Source organism: Aedes aegypti, chromosome 2, assembly GCF_002204515.2.
Source record: "Aedes aegypti strain LVP_AGWG chromosome 2, AaegL5.0 Primary Assembly, whole genome shotgun sequence".
NCBI lineage: Eukaryota > Metazoa > Arthropoda > Insecta > Diptera > Culicidae > Aedes > Aedes aegypti.
The window spans coordinates 34,176,145-34,195,140 of record NC_035108.1 but is presented as its reverse complement, the minus strand read 5'-3'; the positions used below and the strand labels follow the sequence as shown (position 1 = coordinate 34,195,140).

Here is an 18,996-nt window from a genome sequence, read left to right as displayed (position 1 = left end):
ACTCACCACCAGGCATCGCTGGACGAAGCAGAATGGGCGGCCATTGGGGGTGGTGTAGAAGGAGCCATGATGGGGCGAATTTAGGAAACTGCGGGAAACTCTAGGTCGAGGGGCTCTGAAAAGGATATCCACCATTGCTCTGCGATCATTATCGCGAGCCAAATATTAAGCAAGATAGACGTCTGTCGGAAGTTCAGAAAATTTGTAAAGAGTAGAAAGAGTTGTGAAAGAGTAGAAGATAGTGGGATAGTGTGAATTATTGGAAGCATCCAGGTAACAGAACCCTCGACAAGAGCCCCCATTCGTCCCCATAATTAAAAACACACCCCCCATTTGTCCTCCAAATACCCGCAGGACCCTTTGGTTTTACCCTTGGTTTTATCCTTAGAGTACCCTTAGTGACCTTGGAGTAACCTTGGCCGTTGCCTTGCCGTAGGCTGGAGTGCGCGTAGTAGACCCGAAGACCTTGATTGGTCCTACCGCCTCTAAGTGCGCTGCAGTGCTCGTCCGTTACACCCGAGACTGCCAAACGAGCGAGGAAGTGCCTTCTGTCGCAGCTGTGCACGCCATTTTGTTAGCAGCGACGCTACACCTTCAAGCCAAGGCCCAGTAAGGTGAAGACAGGAGGAAGGAAGTAAGGAGAGGAGCCGCGGTCGCAGCCCAACCGAGGAGAGGAGCAAACCGGCGGCGACGAAGCAAGGTGTGGTAGCGGAACGAAGAAGGGGCCCCGCCATCAGAAGAAGAGAAGAAGAGGAAGTGGAAGGTAGGAGATAGGCTGTAAGGAAGTGGGAGGAATAAAGGTACCTGTGTGCAAGAAAAACTAATAAAGTGGGTTTAAGTGACGCTCAATAGTATTCAAGTGTTTTCTTGGTCGCGGTTTATCACGCGCATATGCCGACCCTGAGGCAGTGTAGAAGGGGGTCTCATTGATGCCGGATAGGGGGCTGCCCCATTAGTTACACTTGGCGACCAACTGAAATTTTTGCGCAGATTCTCAGTGCCCGGGTACACTTGAATGCCAATTGCGTGTCTGCAGAAGTCTCTGGGAAAACACCCAGACTTCATTGACCAATCTTTACCAAAAGCACACAAAAACAGGTAACCAACTGGTGATTGAACTTCAATATATCTTATTTCATTAAGAAGGGTCTTGGATGTATGTGAACGGTCTGATTAGCCGCCAACAGTTGAGTAAAACTAACTAAAAGAATACGAGTTGTTAAGTTGGAGAATTTTCGCGGTGAATTCCGGAAAGGCTCAGTGTAGTGTGATTTTCAGATTGAACAGTAAAACACCAAACAATCACGAAACGTTTATTAACTGTAAACGGACTAAAACTAGGATTTTTCAAATTGATTTGCTTCGTTAGGGAGCGTGAACAAATTTTAGGATTTTTTAATACAATTTTCAGCTTTCAAGCAACGAAAGTGTTTACAAAATTAGGATTTTCAAATTGGTTTCTGAGGAGGTTCCTCTGGGAAAAACATAACTAGGTTCTTTTTAAATTTATTTTCGATTTTTTTCTGGTTGAATGTCAGCGACAACGATGGAAATGTCCTTGTTGTTGGCGAAGTACCATGCGATGAATCCCAGTCATCTAACAATTGATGAGCTGGAGCATGAATTGAAATCCGCGGTGCGCCGATGGATGCTTTACGTAGCGCGTCTGAGAGAACCCTGAGATGTTTGCTGAAAGAAGAGAAAGATAAATCAGACACGGTATTTCCATTTGTCAGCGAATCAGTAGTAGAAGAGCTGGAAGTATGCGACGATAAATTGAATGGTATCAAAAACCATTTGATGAAACGAGGTTCGAAAAGAGCACCAGAACAGTCGAATAAAACTAGACTGATTCACATTTTATTCGAATGCAACGGCTGAAAGCCTACGCAAAAGAGGAAGAGGAATTGAACAGTTTAGCGGTAATAGCTGGAGAATGCGTCAAGCTTCTAGATGTGTATTTCTCAGCTACCTCCCACCTCCCTGAAGTGAGAGAGGCTGAGATAGCAATCATGAATGAAAGCTTGCACCGAATGCCGAAAATGAAGTGGAAAACGACAATGCTGTTCAGGAGCAGAATGGAAATGAAAACGAAAAGGGATCTGCAGAAGAGAATCGGACCGATACGAATGAGAAAAATGGAGAGGAGTACGAAGAAGGTGTCGTGGGTGCAATAGGGTTACGGTAGAGAACGACAGTGATAGACTGGCAGCTGAGGTGGCAAAGCTGACAGCGGTTGTAGGAGTGCTTCTGCAAGCGTATCACTATGCTGGAAGCTAAACCAAGCCATTAGCCAACCAGTTGAATCACACGCTAAGACCACCAACAGCACTAGAATTGAGAACACGTAAATGAAGGTAGGGAATCTGGTCAGGTTCAAGCGAAACCAGTAGATTTCCTAGATTGGTTGAAGGAAAGGAATGATTCGCTAGAAACACCGGGAATGTCAGAAGATTTGAAGAGAGTAGGGCGTAAGGTGGACGAAAAGAGTCAGAATATGATAGGAAAAATCAGATCAGAGAGCAGGTTTCCGATTCATAAATGGGCAGTACGATACGATGGAATGGACAATGGACGTAAGTTGAACGAGTTTCTGAAGGAGGTGGAATTTAACGCTAGGTCTGAAGGTTTTTCGGAAGATGAGTTGTTCCAGGGTGCTCACCATCTGTTCACACTGTAGAAATATTAGTAGTAGAACGCTATGGCACTGTTCTCACAAAACTGAATTAGTTTATTATCACCTTTAACTGTATCTTATCATTGTTTGTTCGATGTTATGTGGTAGTGGACGGTTTTGAAATTTATTTGACACTTTGAGGACCGGTACTCAAGCTGTCAGCGCGTGGCAAACTAGATGTTTGGTAACACGAACAGCAGCGACATTAGCATTCTTAGGTTAATGCTTCTACTGTTCACACAGAAGGCGAGATCCTGGTATATGGAAGTCTGTTGTGAGATAGGATCGTGGAGAGAATTGATTAGAGAGGTTGAAGAGAGAGTTTTTACCTGTCGACATCGACTATGTCTACGAACGGCAAGCTGGAAACCGTAAGCAAGGTGCCAGGGAGAAGTTCCAGGACTTTTACTTGGACATGGTCCGGATTTTCCGTAGCATGTCAACCCCGTGGGATGAAAAACGGAAATTTGATGTCTCTTTCGTAACACCCGGGAAGACTGTCGCATAGCAATGCTGGCGGCAAACGTTGACTCGATTCCTAAAATGAGAGATTTTGGGAAACGTTTTGACTCTATTAATTGGCACATGTACCAGAGAAGAGAGGGGAGGTTTACACGGAAAGATACGATAGAGATAGATGAGGTTAGTCAGCAGTCGTCGTACAGGGAGAATCGCGACAGATATCAGAAAGGAGGCCAACAAAAAGGTACTCCGAACGCGTATCAATCTTTCAGATCAAATTATCAGCAGCCACAGAAACGTGAATGGAAACAGCAAAAATCAATGGAACAAAAGCAAAACCCCGATAAAAACTTTCAGAAACTAGGCCGAACAATTCACCTCACAGAAACTCAGTTCCTAGCACTAGTGGAACGAATGCTCTGGAAAGGATAGTGAAAGCATACATTCCATTAAAGAAAAACGTTTGCTATAACTGTCATGAAGGAGGGCATAATTTCCATGAGTGTAACCAGGAACGGGAAAGTTTCTGTGAGCGTTGTGGGTTCCCTGGTTTCCATACGAAGGACTGTCCGTATTGCGGAATCAAAAAACGGCCAAAAGACTGTCTAGAGAGGCAAGGCCAGTCTTCTCATAACTCCACAAGACCTCACACAGAGCCAGTAGTTCCAGAGACTCTCGAGCAACTCGGCTATTCGCGAGTGAGTGGAGAACCGAATGACGATGTAGAAGTAGCTACTATGTTGGTCACTCTCAGCGATGATCCCAGACCGTTTGTGAGAGTAGAATTGTTAGGCATTTCTCTCTTAGGGCTGTTAGATAGTGGTGCAGCTAGAACTGTGTTAGGGACAGGGAGTAAACAGCTGATGATTGCGTTAAATTTGAAATTGAGACCCACCACGTTGAGTCTGAAGACAGCCGGAGGCGAAAGGTTAGATGTGTTAGGTACAACCGATATTCCCATTACATTCAACGGAGAGACCAAAATCATACCGGTAATGGTTGCTCCGAAATTGAATCGTCGTTGTATTTTGGGATACGACTTTTGGCAAGCTTTTGGGATCCGTCCAACATTTTCTCAGTCCGTTGATTTGATCGATGGGGCTGAAACAGAAACAGTAGATAGTGTTGATGAGCTGGATGAAAATCAAAACAACAGCTGGAGGATGTGAAAAGATTGTTCTTAGTAGCTGCTCCAGGACAACTTGGAAAAACCAGTCTCATTGAGCACAAAATAGAATTGAAGGACGAATTCCAAAACGCGGATCCGGTTCGTAAGAATCCGTACCTTGGAGTCCTGAAATTCAAAAGAAGATTCACCGAGCGCTTGATGCGATGATTAGGACGGAGTCGTAGAACCATCCGAATCGGATTGGGCTTTACCAGTGGTTTCCCGTAAAGAAACGAGACACTGAAGAGGTTCGACTTTGTCTCGACGCCAGAAAACTCAATGAGCGCACAAAGAGAGATGCGTATCCTCTCCCCCATCAAAATAGGATCTTGAGCCAATTAGGTCCATTAAATATTTGACTACGATCGATCTATCACAAGCCTTTTTGCAAGTGCCCTTGAATCGTCAATCAAGGAGGTTCACAGCTTTTTCGGTGCCAGGAAAGGGACTTTTTCAGTTCACTAGGCTTCCTTTTGGGCTGGTGAATAGTCCAGCGACACTAAGTAAGCTGATGGACAGAGTTTTGGGTCACGGTGAACTTGAACCAGCTATTTTCGTCTACCTTGACGATATAGTGGTAGCGAGTCACACGTTCGAAGGCACATACAGAAGCTGAGAGATTTAGCGAGACGATTGAAAGAGGCGAATTTATACATAAATTTAGAAAAGTCGAAATTTTGCTGCCATGAACTACCCTACCTCGGATATATCCTTTCTGAACAAGGATTACGCCCTAACCCAGATCGAGTCCAAGCGATCCTGGGATTTGAGGCGCCAAAATCCGTGAGGTCACTGAGAAGATTCCTCGGTATGGTAAACTACTACCGGACGGTTTATCAATAATTTCAGCGAACTCACCGCACCTCTAACGGATTTGTTGAAAAACAAAACCAAAAAGAGTGCGGTGGAACGAGGCAGCAGAAAATGCATTTAGATCTATCAAAGAGGAGACTCATCGTAGCCCCCGGTGATGGCTAATCCCGATTTCAGCTTACCGTTTTCTGTGCAAACCGACGCGAGTGATAATGCTCTGGCTGGTGTACTCACCCAGGTGCAGAACGGGGTCGAGAGAGTCATTGCATATCACTCTGAGAAGTTGAAAGGTGCTGAGCTCAACTATCATGCAGCGGAGAAAGAGGGCTTGGCTGCCCTTCGCTGCATTGAGAAGTTTCGATGCTACATAGAAGGCACTCATTTCACGCTTGTGACTGATTCTTCGGCTCTTTCCTTCATAATGCGTGCCAAATGGAGATCGTCGTCACGGTTGAGTCGTTGGAGCATCACCCTCCAACACTATGACATGGACATCAGGCACCGAAAAGGGAAAGAGAACATTGTCCCTGACGCTCTGTCTCGATCCGTAGAAGCGTTGGATGTGGAGGAGTCCGACAGATGGTATCGAGATCTTTTCGATGCAGTCAATGAGGACCCCGAGAAATATATAGATTTTCGAATCCAGGATGGGAAACTCTTCAAGTTCGTTGCCTCTCAGTCCGATGTGCTGGATTATAGGTTCGAATGGAAGGAGTGTGTTCCTGAATCCGAACGCTCCAGGATCATTCGGGAAGAACATGACGGAATGATGCACATTGGATTTGAGAAGTGCATCGAAAAAGTTAAACGAAGGTTTTACTGGCCAAGAATGAGCGCTGATGTGAAGAAATACATAGCCAAATGTGAAAACTGCAAATAAGCAAACATTCCACAGCCTCAACCGCTCCAGAAATGGGAAATCAACGAATTGCAACTCGTCCCTTCCAGATCGTGTGCATGGATTACATACAATCTCTGCCCCGAAGCAAGCAGGGCAATGCCCACTTGTTAGTTGTCTTAGACATCTTTTCTAAGTACTGCCTGCTTGCTCCGGTGAAGAAAATTGCATCTGGTAATCTTTGCACTATTCTGGAGGAACGGTGGTTTCGTCGACTGTCAGTCCCTCAGTACGTCATTACGGACAACGCCACGACTTTCATGTCCAAGGAATTCCAGGAGTTGTTGAAGAAATACGACATTCAACACTGGGCAAATGCGCGACATCGAAGTCAGGCCAATCCAGCGGAACGGTTGAATAGAACTATCAACTCGATGATTCGCACGTACGTCCGTAACGATCAAAGGCTATGGGACACTAAAATCTCAGAAATTGAGTTCGTGTTAAACAACACTGTTCACGGATCAACAAAACTGACCCCTCACCGAGTGATCTTTGGGAGTGAGATGGTAACTCGAGGATCACACCATCGTTTAGAGGAGGAGAGCGAGCTCTCTGAAGCAGATCGAGCAGAGAGAATGCAGATCATCAGCAGGAAAAACATGGAGTTGGTGAGGCAAAACCTAAAAAAGCGTATGATAATACAAAACGGCAATATGATCTACGTCACAAACGGTACTCACCCACGTTTACTGTCGGACAACGGGTATTCAAACGTAGCTTCACCCAATCAGTCGCAGGGAAGGATTTCAACGCAAGTTGGGTCCACAGTATATTCCTTGTGTCATCGTCGCAAAGAAAGGAAGCAGTTCCTACGAGGTCTCGGACCTGAATGGTCGGTCGCTGGGAGTGTTCTCGCAGCGGACCTGAAGGCCTAGAAAAACAACTAAAAATCCATGGTACTAATTAGATGTGGCTCTGATTCTTGAGTGATAGAAGGTCAGTGCTGAAGAAGATATCCAATCCGTTAATGGTTCATTAGGATGGATTTTCTGAATCACACTGCGTAATTCTGAATCGAGGATGGAATCAGTAGCGAAATCAAAGCGTGTCAGATACACTCAGCATGAATGCATTCAACCAAAAAATTATCGATTTTTTTTTAATGTGTATGTAATTTCTATTACTTTTTTTAATTTGAAAATTAGTTTGCGAATTCCAATTTTGAAAATTTTGAATCAGCTCAATTATGCACCACTGCAATCATCTGACTTGAATACAATCTTGTTAACAAGTTTCTAAGACTGCATTACAATCAGTTGATAGACGCGGTGCATAATTTGAGTGTGTGAGCGTGCAATCAATTGTGAATGGCCAACAAAATATGATCTTCAATCACAAAACACAATTTCAGCACTTTTCTGAATCACCCATTATCAATAATCTTCAAAGCACTACAACAAGCAATAGCACTGTAACACTATACTTACCCTATTGTGTGGAAACATGCAATTATCATACGATGAATTTTTACCTAAATTCATTGAATAAAGGGATCTTATGGAAGAAATACCAATCAAATGATCACTGGGCCCAATAAATAGACACAATGTCACAAAATTGATAATTTTCTTCCAAGCACGCACTTTATCCTAGATTTTAGGAAAATTCACCGACCACAAGTCTGCCACGTTTCACCATAGTCACGATATAATAGGCATTTGACAGTTTGGTTGTTCACAGTATACCGCACGTACACACTGATAAGCCGATAACGTTATCAAAAATAACCACAGTTGATTAATATCGATATGGTTAACTCCGACAAAACAGAATATTTGAAAAGGGAGAAAATGATATTTTCACCGTACTCATGAGTAACTTTGTACATTTTGTAAATATTGTTCATTCCGGAATTCTTTTACTAGTAATATTTTTGTGTTTTTTTTAAATTGTTGCATGTTAATTGAAATTTGCATGTTTTAGAATAGAGTATGATATTTTTTTAATTTGTTCAATGTAGTTCGACTTGTATATATTTTATTTAGTTTTGCTTCAATGTTGGTAAAAGTTCAAAATAGTTTAATATGTTCGCTGGAGACCGGAATCGTAAGATGTTGATGGTCAGTAGAAAGCAAAGACTTTGAAATAGCGTGGAGTTGAAATAAACAACGATGACACCTTATGACCCCGAACAATATTATTACTGTTTTTAAAAGGCTACTTTTTCCATAGCTTGCAATCGTGATTCGTTATTTTTGAAGGAGTTTGAGATGTTTTGATTCGGTTTGTGTTAAAAAAGTGTGTTAGTAAGTTTAGTTGTGTTGGTGAAAATTCTGGTTCAGAGGTACGCGTCACAAAGTTGTTGTTGGAGTGTATTAAAATAAAAAAAAAATCAGCTTCTCTGATTTTTTTTAACCCGAGCGGGGGGAGAGTGTAACCAGTGGTGTGTCTGTCTGTCCGAGATTTTTGAGATTTTCGCGATGTAGAGTGTTCCGTGTAATAGTTGGTACGAAAAAACCAAGAAGGTGTTTGAGTATTCGTGTGCATCACCACCCATCGCCCACTGGACAGCATGCAGCCACATCGAAACAAGTTCCGCTACTCACCACCAGGCATCGCTGGACGAGCAGAATGGGCGGCCATTGGGGGTGGTGTAGAAGGAGCCATGATGGGGCGAATTTAGGAAACTGCGGGAAACTCTAGGTCGAGGGCTCTGAAAAGGATATCCACCATTGCTCTGGATCATTATCGAGCCAAATATTAAGCAAGATAGACGTCTGTCGGAAGTTCAGAAAATTTGTAAAGAGTAGAAAGAGTTGTGAAAAGAGTAGAAGATAGTGGATAGTGTGAATTATTGGAAGCATCCAGGTAACAGACCCTCGACAAGAGCCCCCATTCGTCCCCATAATTAAAACACCCCCCATTTGTCCTCCAAATACCCGCAGGACCCTTGGTTTTACCCTTGGTTTTATCCTTAGAGTACCCTTAGTGACCTGGAGTAACCTTGGCCGTTGCCTTGCCGTAGGCTGGAGTTGCGCGTAGTAGACCCGAAGACCTTGATTGGTCCTACCGCCTCTAAGTGCGCTGCAGTGCTCGTCCGTTTACACCCGAGACTGCCAAACGAGCGCGGAAGTGCCTTCTGTCGCAGCTGTGCACGCCATTTGTTAGCAGCGACGCTACACTTCAAGCCAGGCCCAGTAAGGTGAAGACAGGAGGAAGGAAGTAAGGAGAGGAGCCGCGGTCGCAGCCCAACCGAGGAGAGGAGCAAACGGCGGCGACGAAGCAAGGTGTGGTAGCGGAACGAAGAAGGGCCCCCGCCAGTCAGAAGAAGAGAAGAAGAGGAAGTGGAAGGTAGGGAGTAGGCTGTAAGGAAGTGGGAGGAATAAAGGTACCTGTGTGCAAGAAAAACTAATAAAGTGGGTTTAAGTGACGCTCAATAGTATTCAAGTGTTTTCTTGGTCGCGGTTTATCACGCGCATATGCCGACCCTTGAGGCAGTGTAGAAGGGGGTCTCATTGATGCCGGATAGGGGGCTGCCCCCATTAGTTACACACCAGCCAGTCAACCTCCATCTCCGACCCATTGGACAGGCGCTATCCCGAAAACCAAAACCCCGACTCTGCCACCAGCATCAGAAGATCGTACTCCAAGATCGCGCCCCATGACACCTGGCAAACGCTCCCAAGAAGATGATCTTGAATGGATTAGAACCAACCAGGCCATAGTTGACAGATATACAACCAATGGAATGACCCCCGTTGAAGTAATCACAAAACTGCGTTGAAGCTTCAGCCAACGTGTATAAACTGGCAGATTCTGGTATGCCAGAAATGATTGAGCATATTGCTGCAATCAAGATGCTCGAATGTGTGGAAGATACCAGAAACGAAATGAATATGAAAATCGTTAAGGATATCAGAGAGTTAAAAAAGACACAAGCGTATCCGGTGGGTTATTCTCATAAGCTCCTCTCGGTTTATCTCACTATCTCACAACATACGGAATGATCGGACAAACCTCGACTATATACCTTTGTCCCCAGCGGGCACCATGAATATATTCATTGTTGATGTTCAAATGGGGTTCTAATATCAGAAGACAAGATCACAATGAGCTGAAGAAGTGTCTGGGCATTCTTCATGAAGAAGTAACTGGAAAGACCAGCGGATTTGTAGATAACATGGGTTACATTCTTCCAGTCATTGCAAGAGCAACTAGATAGTGACCATGCTCAGAGAATTGCATTGGGAAGACAAGATGGCTCAGATGACAACACAATTGGACACCCCTCACAACATCAGTCAGCGCATTGACAACACAGATTCACAATCTCTCAACTATAGTGTCACAGTCCGGTTTTCTGAAGCAACAAGATGCCATCCAAACGGATACCCGCATCCCACGAACCCAGATTGTCCCCCCAGCGGCTCATGCTTCAACAGCTGCATCAGCATCCGTTGATCAACAAATAGTGCATCTAAAACATGCGCTAGCAAGTGATCTCGCGGCTTACTCCACCGGGACCTCTGCTAATACAGAGGCATCTATCATGGCCCTGCTCAACGCTAAACCCCAGTAAAAAAAAAAAAAACATGAAAAGAAGAAATCAAAGAAGCCAGAAAACAAGCAGTTGTCAGTGAGCTGTATCCTCTCTCTCAGCTTTATACCATGTCAGATCAAATAAACACTTGTTCATTCTTAATAACCGTTAACTACCTAGAGCAGTTGTCTTCCACTTAAGCTCCCACATTTCATCAATTTTGGGCTCAGCAAACTACTAGTCAAGCGGAATTTCGAAAGAATTAAGAAATTTCTCAAGATGAACAAGTTCAGGTCTTCGCTGCAGAAGCTAGGAGATTCAACTATCCAGTCTGGAAGTTTCGCATGTAGCGCTTGTGATCCAGGAAGAATTGAAGGCTATCGTTACGGAACCGAAACCGGACGAATCGGATGCCACCTGGACTGCAAACGACGCGAAAGCACGGGTACTCATCGGGTTGTCAATCGAAGATGATCAAACTAAATCACGTCATTCGAGCTATAACGGCAAAGGACATATGGGACAGTTTGAAAAAGTACACGAGCGGTCATCTCTCTCAAGCAAAGTCTATGTGTTACGGAAGCTTTGCTCGTAGCGGTTACTGGAAGGTGGAAGTATGTTGGACCACCTGAATGAGGTCGTGGCGATGCTGTTTTCAAGTCTACTGGAGTCATACGGGAGCTTGGTCACGGCACTGGAAAGTCGACTAGAGGAGGACCTACTCTCGAATTCGTTAAGGGCAAGTTATTGGACGAGTGGAGACGTCGTGAGCAGCACCAAGCGGCAGAGAAAGTTCTGAAAACCGGCGGCTAATCTAACGGACCGTCATCCGCCAGACCGTAAGTAACGTGCCACTACTGCAACAATGAGAGACACTACCGTCGTGATGGCAAGAAGCTTGCGAAGGACAGTAAGGTTGCTGATCAGACTAAACCGAAGCAGAAGGCGAAATAGCTACTACTGACGAAACGTGCCTTGCTGCAGAAACCGGTGATTCTTCTAGAGGACTGTGGGTCTTCGATTCCGGAGCTACTTCACACATGACCAACGATGTGGATCTGTTTGGAGACTCTGGACACATCACGGCAAGAGAATATTACGGTAGCGGACGGAAAGCGAATCCGGGCCAACGGCATTGGCGTAGGCATGTTTCAGAGCGTCAATGGTGCGGAAACCCGATGAACATTAAGGTGAAGCGGCGTGTAACTCAAAGAATCATTAGAATCATCATTGATGTAATAGTAGTAGTGTCGCCTTTCCATGTATATTTTCAAAACAAACAAACAAAAAATATAACATTTGTGTTAAGGCATATTTTTATGTAAACACATGGGAAATTTTGTGATTGACGAGTATTGAAAATCAAAATCAACTGTTCAATCGTACATATCAAAAGAAAACATTACAATTTAATGATGGGCAACGGAATTTCTCTGTTTTTTATTGGATTTATCGCATATTTTTGTTACGCATCGGTACGGTTTGTTTGCAAAGGGATGACGGTGTTGCCAGGGTGATTGGTGACAGATTTTTCTAGCAATTGTTATATGCTTGTTTTCGGAACATTTGCTGCATATTTTAAAAACTTGTCATTTTGCAATTAGTTTTCCATCACAAGATCACTGATTTAATAAAATTTCAATGATTTTTGTGATCAATCCACATTAAATGCTATGATTTAACAGATAGCAACTCCGACATCACTGCGCTCAACGATCGCGATGATTGTGCACACACGATAGACGCGTCCCGACGCATCGCACTGTGGAGCTTTTCAATTATTTTGGGTGGTCCAAATTGATAAACACTTGGTTTGATTTTATGCTTCGTAAAGATGGTTTCTGTAATATTAGATAATCGAAAAACAAACAAACGTATGAGTTTCAAGTTTCTATGCTTTGCCCAACCTTTCCGCACTGAAAATTAATACAACAGAAAAAAAAGTTGGATATTTTAGACTATAAACACAGGCATGTCTCAGTGTGCGGTGGCGGCGTCGATTCGCAGCAAGTGATAACCGTCGCCATAATAGTTTTGAGTGATGCGGTTGATAAAACTTTATTAATATTTGATTCCCGTTTGAAATGTGTTCCTTTGAGGAAAGTAAATGAAAGATTTGTTTCAGTGGAAGTGCAGTGAACGCAATATGAAATCCAAAACACAAACGCTTGCTGCAGAATTACGATGGAAAAGGTAAGCACCTTCTATTTACAAGTGTAGTTGTGTGAGGCAATGAAATGCGGCATGAAATCGGAGATTTTTTGAGAATATAAATCTCATGTATATTGTCGCTAAATTGATAATGCTGAACCTGAAAGTGTTGATTAAATATTTAAATACCACCTGAAGCATTTTTCTTCGCATAAATTATCCATTAAATCAGGTGATAAGCAGTTATATTTCATCGATGTTGCAAATACCAATACTATCATAACAATATGTTAATGATTTTGGAAGAAGCCATTTTGTGATGACGCACCAAAAGGCCTTGAGCTGAGTCAAGTTTATCACGTTCCGGCACTAGCTGGAAATCTTCTGTCGGTAAGCAAGATCGTCGATCAAGGTTTCTCAGTATTTTTCGACAAGAAGTCATGCAAGATTCTCAAGAACGGAGGAACCCACATTTTTGAAGAACGGAGAGGCAACCTGTATCATCTCAAGAAACGATCGGAGAAGACAATGCTAACCACCGACAGTCATTCGAAGCAATGCGTTCATCTGTGGCACCGCCGGTTGGAAGACCGAAGCATCAAGATGCAATCAAGAAAGTCGTGCGTGAAGGGCTATGCAATGGAATCACTATTCAAGATTGCGGCGTACAAACGATGTGTCATTCCCAAGGGCATCCGAAAACAGGAGCAAAGCAATAGGAGATCTCATCCATTCGGACTTGGCTGGTCCGTTCAAAGTGAACACTCCGGGTGGAAACCGTTACAGTATGGTACTGGTAGACGATTTTTCTCGCTACACGGTACTGCATCTACTGCGATGCAAGTCGGAAGTTGTATGAAAAGATCCTGCAATTCGTCAGTTTGATCCAGAATCAGTTCGGCCCGATGGTGGAGGTGACAAACTCTAGCGACAAACTGAGGAAGTACCTCTGCTACAAAAAACAGCACCATACAGCCGCCAGCAAAATGGGATCGTTGAAAGAAAGAACCGATCGATGGAAGAAATGATGCGGTGCTTACTGACGGAAGCTAATCTGGAGAAGTTCTGGGGTGAAGCCATTTCAAAGCCCTATGAGCTATGGCATGGTCGCAAAACTTCCTATACCCATCTCCGGGTGTTTGGATCGTTGGCATGGGTGTATATTCCAAGCCAGAAGCGAAAGAAGCTGGACCGGAAAGCTGAAAAACTAGTGCTGGTGGGCTACGCTGAGGGACGCAAAGCTTACCGTCTACTGAATCCGCAAACCAACGCTATCAGCTTCAGCAAAGATGTGAAGTTCGACGAGTCAATCTAAAACACCAGCAACATGAAGACGAAGAATAAATCGAATGCAGTGGAACTACCTATAAAGCTCAATGAGCCGGAAATCGAATTCAACGCCGATGACAGCGATGACGAGCATAACGATGAAGCTGCTGGCGTGGCGTCAGAAAGAAGATTTCAAGGTTTTCCCGAGCAGAATGCTGATCGTATGAGTGAAGCTGATGCAGAATTCGTTCCTGTACTAGATGATGGCGTGCCGGAGGTTGCCTTAAGTGGCGACTACATTCAAACCCCATGAAAATCTCAAAGGTCCAACAAAGGCATTCTGCCAAGGCGACTGTTTCTGTGTACCGGAAATGATGGACTCCTTGAACCGAAGACATTCACCGAGGCCATGGCAAGTCCTGAGAGCAAACAAGTGGTGTTCCACCATACAGGAGGTGTTGCAGTTAATTGAAGAGAACGAGACCTGGGACTTGGTGAACCTACCACCTGGACGGAAGCCAGTCGGATCGAAATGGGTCTTCAAGATAAAGCGAGGTGCCGAAGCTGAAGTTACGCGATTAAAGGCGAGACTGGACAAATCTTCGCGCCTGTGGATCGACAAACAACGTTTCGGACTCTGTTGGCGGTCGCTGCGAAGCATGGTATGATGGTGCGTCAATATGATGTCAAGACTGCCTTCCTATACGGCACTCTTGGGGAGGAGATTTACCTCCGCCTGGATTCACTGTGCACGGATACAAGAACAAGGTGTATCGACTCAAGAAAAGTCTATACGGATTAAAGCAAGCCGCGTGATGCTGGAACCACATGCTGCACACTGAGCTGCTGCGACTGGGATTCCAGAAGTGTAATTCTGACCTGTGTGCTACATTCTTGTTTACGTGTGTATTCTAGAGGGGCACCAAAGACTACAAGCTGCGAGTAAGTAATAACGCGAAATCGGGAGACCTGGTCAGATTCTCTGATGCGGATTGGGCCGAATGCAGAGAAGATCAGAAATCCAACACCGGCTTCGTCATGATGTTTGACGGCGGAACTATTAGCTGGGCGAGCAGGAAACAGACTTGTGTGTCATTGTCAACCGCGGAGGCAGAGTTCGTGGCGCTCTCGGAGGCCATACAGGAGCTGTTTTGGTTGGAGCGTCTTCTAAACGATTTCAACGAGCAGCAGAGCAACCCGACCATTTTCGAGGATAACCAGAACGCACTGAAGATGATGGAATCCGAAAAAATCAGCAATAGAAACAAGCACATTGCCACTGGGTTTTAATTTGCTCGAGACGTGAAGGAGAAAGGAGAGGTCCAATTCGTGTATTGTCTCACTGAAGAAATTGCTGCTGATCTGCTGACCACACCTATTGGAGGAGTTTGGATGGCCAAGCTTCAGACGATGTGCGAACTAGAGGCCCCGTGTTGAGGAGGAGTGTTCGTGGATCGAAGCAACACTGCGGTCCTAGAACTTCATCACAGCAACCTATTGTTTTATACCATGTCAGATCAAACGAAAAACTTTTGTCATTCTTCAATAAATCGTTAACTAGAACAGTTGTCTTCCACTTTAGCTCGCACATTCCATCAGAGGGCTCAGGTATAGAAGTTTCAGGACAGCGAAGGTGATGGCTACGCCATCAACATTGCGGACAGTGGAAACCAACCAGCTCCCAGTATGGGGGAAGTTCAAGATGGCATTTGAAACGGTGGGCTGACCAGGTGCTGCAATATATGGTGAGTGTGGGCCGCAGCCAAGAATGGAATTGTTGACGCGGTTTTATTGTAATAACAATGTAATGCCAATAAATGATGATGAATATGATATCTCTCCAATTCTATGGTCTCTTCAATATCGAGTTATAAAGAATTTACTGTACTATGATTTTATATTTTGATAGTCGATTGTGTTTGTTATCGACGTAGGGTTTTCTATGAAAAAAACAACATGGTTTTAACTTCAGCTCCAGAAGACTTGATTTCGTCCTTAAACAGCAACAATCTTCATGTACGGATTTATTTAAAACTTCATCGACAGAAATTTCACAACGCTAGCAAACAATGTGAACGACCCTATCATAACAACCACCCATGACGTACTTTTACGGTACATCCACTAGTTTCGTTTTCCTCCCACAACTTCGACTGTCTTTTCGCGCGTCATTTCCAAACCTACTAAAAATCTAGCCCACTAATAAAACAAACTTGGCTGTTTGCGATCGCTTCAATTTCACGCTACATTTTTATACGTTTACGAACATACGATTAGCCTTCTAGCAGTGTTGTAAATGTTTCCGCTTGTTTGTGTGTTCGTGTATATGTCTCAGTGTGTGTTTGTGTGCAGTCGCGCTTCACAATGCGTTTACCAAGGTGATGATTACAAATTCTAACGTTCTAGTGTAGCAATTAGAGAGGAGGACGATCTACCCGAAAGAACGACAAAACCCAAACTTGCTAAAACTAAACCGAAAAGATCGCTCAGACTCATTCTCACTTAAGACGAACCCCGCCGCGCCAGAGGCCCATTAGTCTTGCACCTCTCGATAGGGCACCTCCGAGGTGACGGTGAAGTTCTGGAAGTAGTGGTTCAAGAACTCGAACGTCGGGCGCTTCTCCGGTATTGCATCCCAGCACTTGAGCATCAGGCTGTAGATATCGTCCGGCAGGGTGTGATTCGTTGGCTTTGGCATTCGGTAGCCCCGCTCGATCTGCTCGATAACTTCGCGACTGTGCATTCCCGGGTACGGCACCTGACCGTAGGTGAACAGTTCCATCAGCAGGATACCGTACGACCAGACGTCCGACTTGATCGAGAACTTGCCGTACACTATCGCCTCTGGTGCGGTCCACTTGACCGGGAATCGAGATCCTTGCTTGGGACAGTATTCGTCGTCCGCTATCACCCGCGCCAATCCAAAATCACAGATCTTCGCTACGTTGTTCTCCCCTATCAGCACATTCCGGGCCGCCAGATCTCGATGTATCAACTGCTTCAGTTCCAGGTATTCCATACCGGATGCCACCTGGGCCGCAATGTAGATAAGGTCTTCAAACTGTAGGAACTGTCCGTCACCCGTTCGCAGATAGTCCAGCAGACTGCCCTTGGACATGTACTCCTGGACGATGTAGATCGGTTCCTCCTTGGAACAGACCGCGTATAAAGCGACTAACCTACTGTGACGGAATTTCTTCATGATGGTTGCCTCTTGCAGGAACGCCTGTGTGGACATCGTGCCCTCTCGGAGGGTCTTGACCGCAACTTCGATATTGTTGCGCCACTTGCCGTAATACACCTCACCGAAGTTGCCATGACCCAGCTTGCGAATCAGCTGAATCTCGTTCCGGTTGATTTCCCACTTGTCGCGCAGCTCCGGACCCAGATCCCACACCTGTGGCTGTGGCTTTGGACATGGACTAGACAGCACGTGGCATAACCCGAGGGCATTCTCTGCAAAATTTAAAGAAGTAATCAATGATTTATTCTGCATGAAATCTTAAAAAGTGTTACTTGAATACGCCAGCACCAGTGCAGGTAGCGAGGGGAAGGTCTGATTCGTTGCGATGTAATAGCCACCGTTGTCCAGTGGTTTGATTTTGTAGTGCTTCACGTGGTAGCCTCTGCTTTCCTCCCAGTCCTTGACCGAGAGCGAGAAACCGTTGGGATTGTGCTCGGACGGTCGCACCAGGAAGGTGCCCCGGGGATTCTCCGCCGCCAGGAGCAGTTTGTCCGCTTCCTTCCGCGAGACGTTCTCAAAGAACCAGCTGGCAGCGAGAAAGAAGGTTAGAAGATGCATGATTAACTAGTTACTCGTTGAAATAAAGAGTGTATGATTTTCTATGGTACTGTAGCTGAAATATAAGCTTCCAAATTCTCAAAATTTCATAGTTTTTGGACCTTTTTCCAAAACAAATACCTTTCTGCGAAAAAACACATTCCGCTTTTGAATTTTCTTAGGTACCTATACCGTAAACTTAATATTCTTTCCCAAACAGTTCCATTAAAAACAGTTACAGTCATTTTAATCCCAGAACATAGATTAACGAAGTCAATACGGCCAATACTCACTCTTCACTGTTAACACTTCGGTCCTCGGCCACGAAATTCCACGGAATCAGGCCCTCCTGGCGCGTCTTCAGGTGCACCACGCGCCACCAGTCCGATTCGGTGTCGTCCAGCACCTCCATCCGGTCACCTTTGACAAAGCTGACGTCGGTTTCCTCGCGGGCATTGTAGTTGTACAGGGCCACCACTATCCGTCGGGTGCTCAAACCGGGGTGCACTGTGGAAAAGGGGGAAAATGGCAAAAATCAATACATACAATCGGGGCAATGGGCGTTTAAGCTGATGGGGGGAATTCGTTTGTTGCGAATTCCTTTGTGTATCTGCGGTGGTTATTAGCCGTTTTGGGATGCTGTGGTGGGACGGAAAACATTTATAGATTAAATTAAATGGATCGTAAAGAGAAGCTATTCTGCGGATTGGTATAAATTATGAGTAAGTACCTAGATCGAGTAGACTTCTAATATTTGTAGGTTTAGAATAAGTTTTATTATTGATTTCATATTTTATGCATCCATTTCGGTTTCAATTGCAATCGTATAAATTAGTAAAAAAGCAAATTAATATACCTAGCTGTGATGGTGCCTTTCCTATTTAAAAAAAATAGAATGAACTTCCTATTTTCTATGCTGATAACATATCTGTGCAATAAGCAGGTTAAAATACAACAAATCATTCCTGGCCTGGAGATTGTACTAAATTTATTTCTTCAGAAATATCAGAATTGAAATACAAATCCTGAGAACAATTATTGAATAAATTGTTGGAAAGAGTTCTTGAGAAATTTGTTGAATCGAATTCTGACGAAATATTAGGAAGCAATTCCGAAGAGGAAATTCCAAAGGAAGTAGATACATAAAAAACCTTTGCAATAAACCTTCAGGAATTGCTGAAGGAACTCCTTGAGAAATTCTCATAGTTTTTTTTTTGTAAAGAAATTTGGAACATTTTATGAATTTAATTTGTCATAATTTTGTGGAGAAATTCTTGGAGGTCACTATTGCTTT

General features: G+C 44.3%; 1 protein-coding gene across 4 annotated transcripts in view; it reads right to left on the bottom strand.

Annotated features, from left to right (window-relative positions):
• Positions 1 to 15,881: 15,881 nt before the first annotated feature.
• The window catches only part of LOC5565105 (tyrosine-protein kinase Src64B), a 260,410-nt gene continuing 257,295 nt past the window's right edge, over positions 15,882 to 18,996 (bottom strand). For all 4 annotated transcript variants that reach the window (XM_021840479.1, XM_001649397.2, XM_021840480.1 and 1 more), the window contains exons 4-6: positions 17,996 to 18,209; positions 17,438 to 17,691; positions 15,882 to 17,377 (exon numbers count right to left, since the gene is read on the bottom strand). In XM_021840479.1, coding sequence (XP_021696171.1) covers positions 16,455 to 17,377; positions 17,438 to 17,691; positions 17,996 to 18,209 — 1,391 coding nt within the window. In that variant the 3' untranslated portion in view covers positions 15,882 to 16,454. The remainder of the gene's footprint in view (positions 17,378 to 17,437; positions 17,692 to 17,995; positions 18,210 to 18,996) is intronic.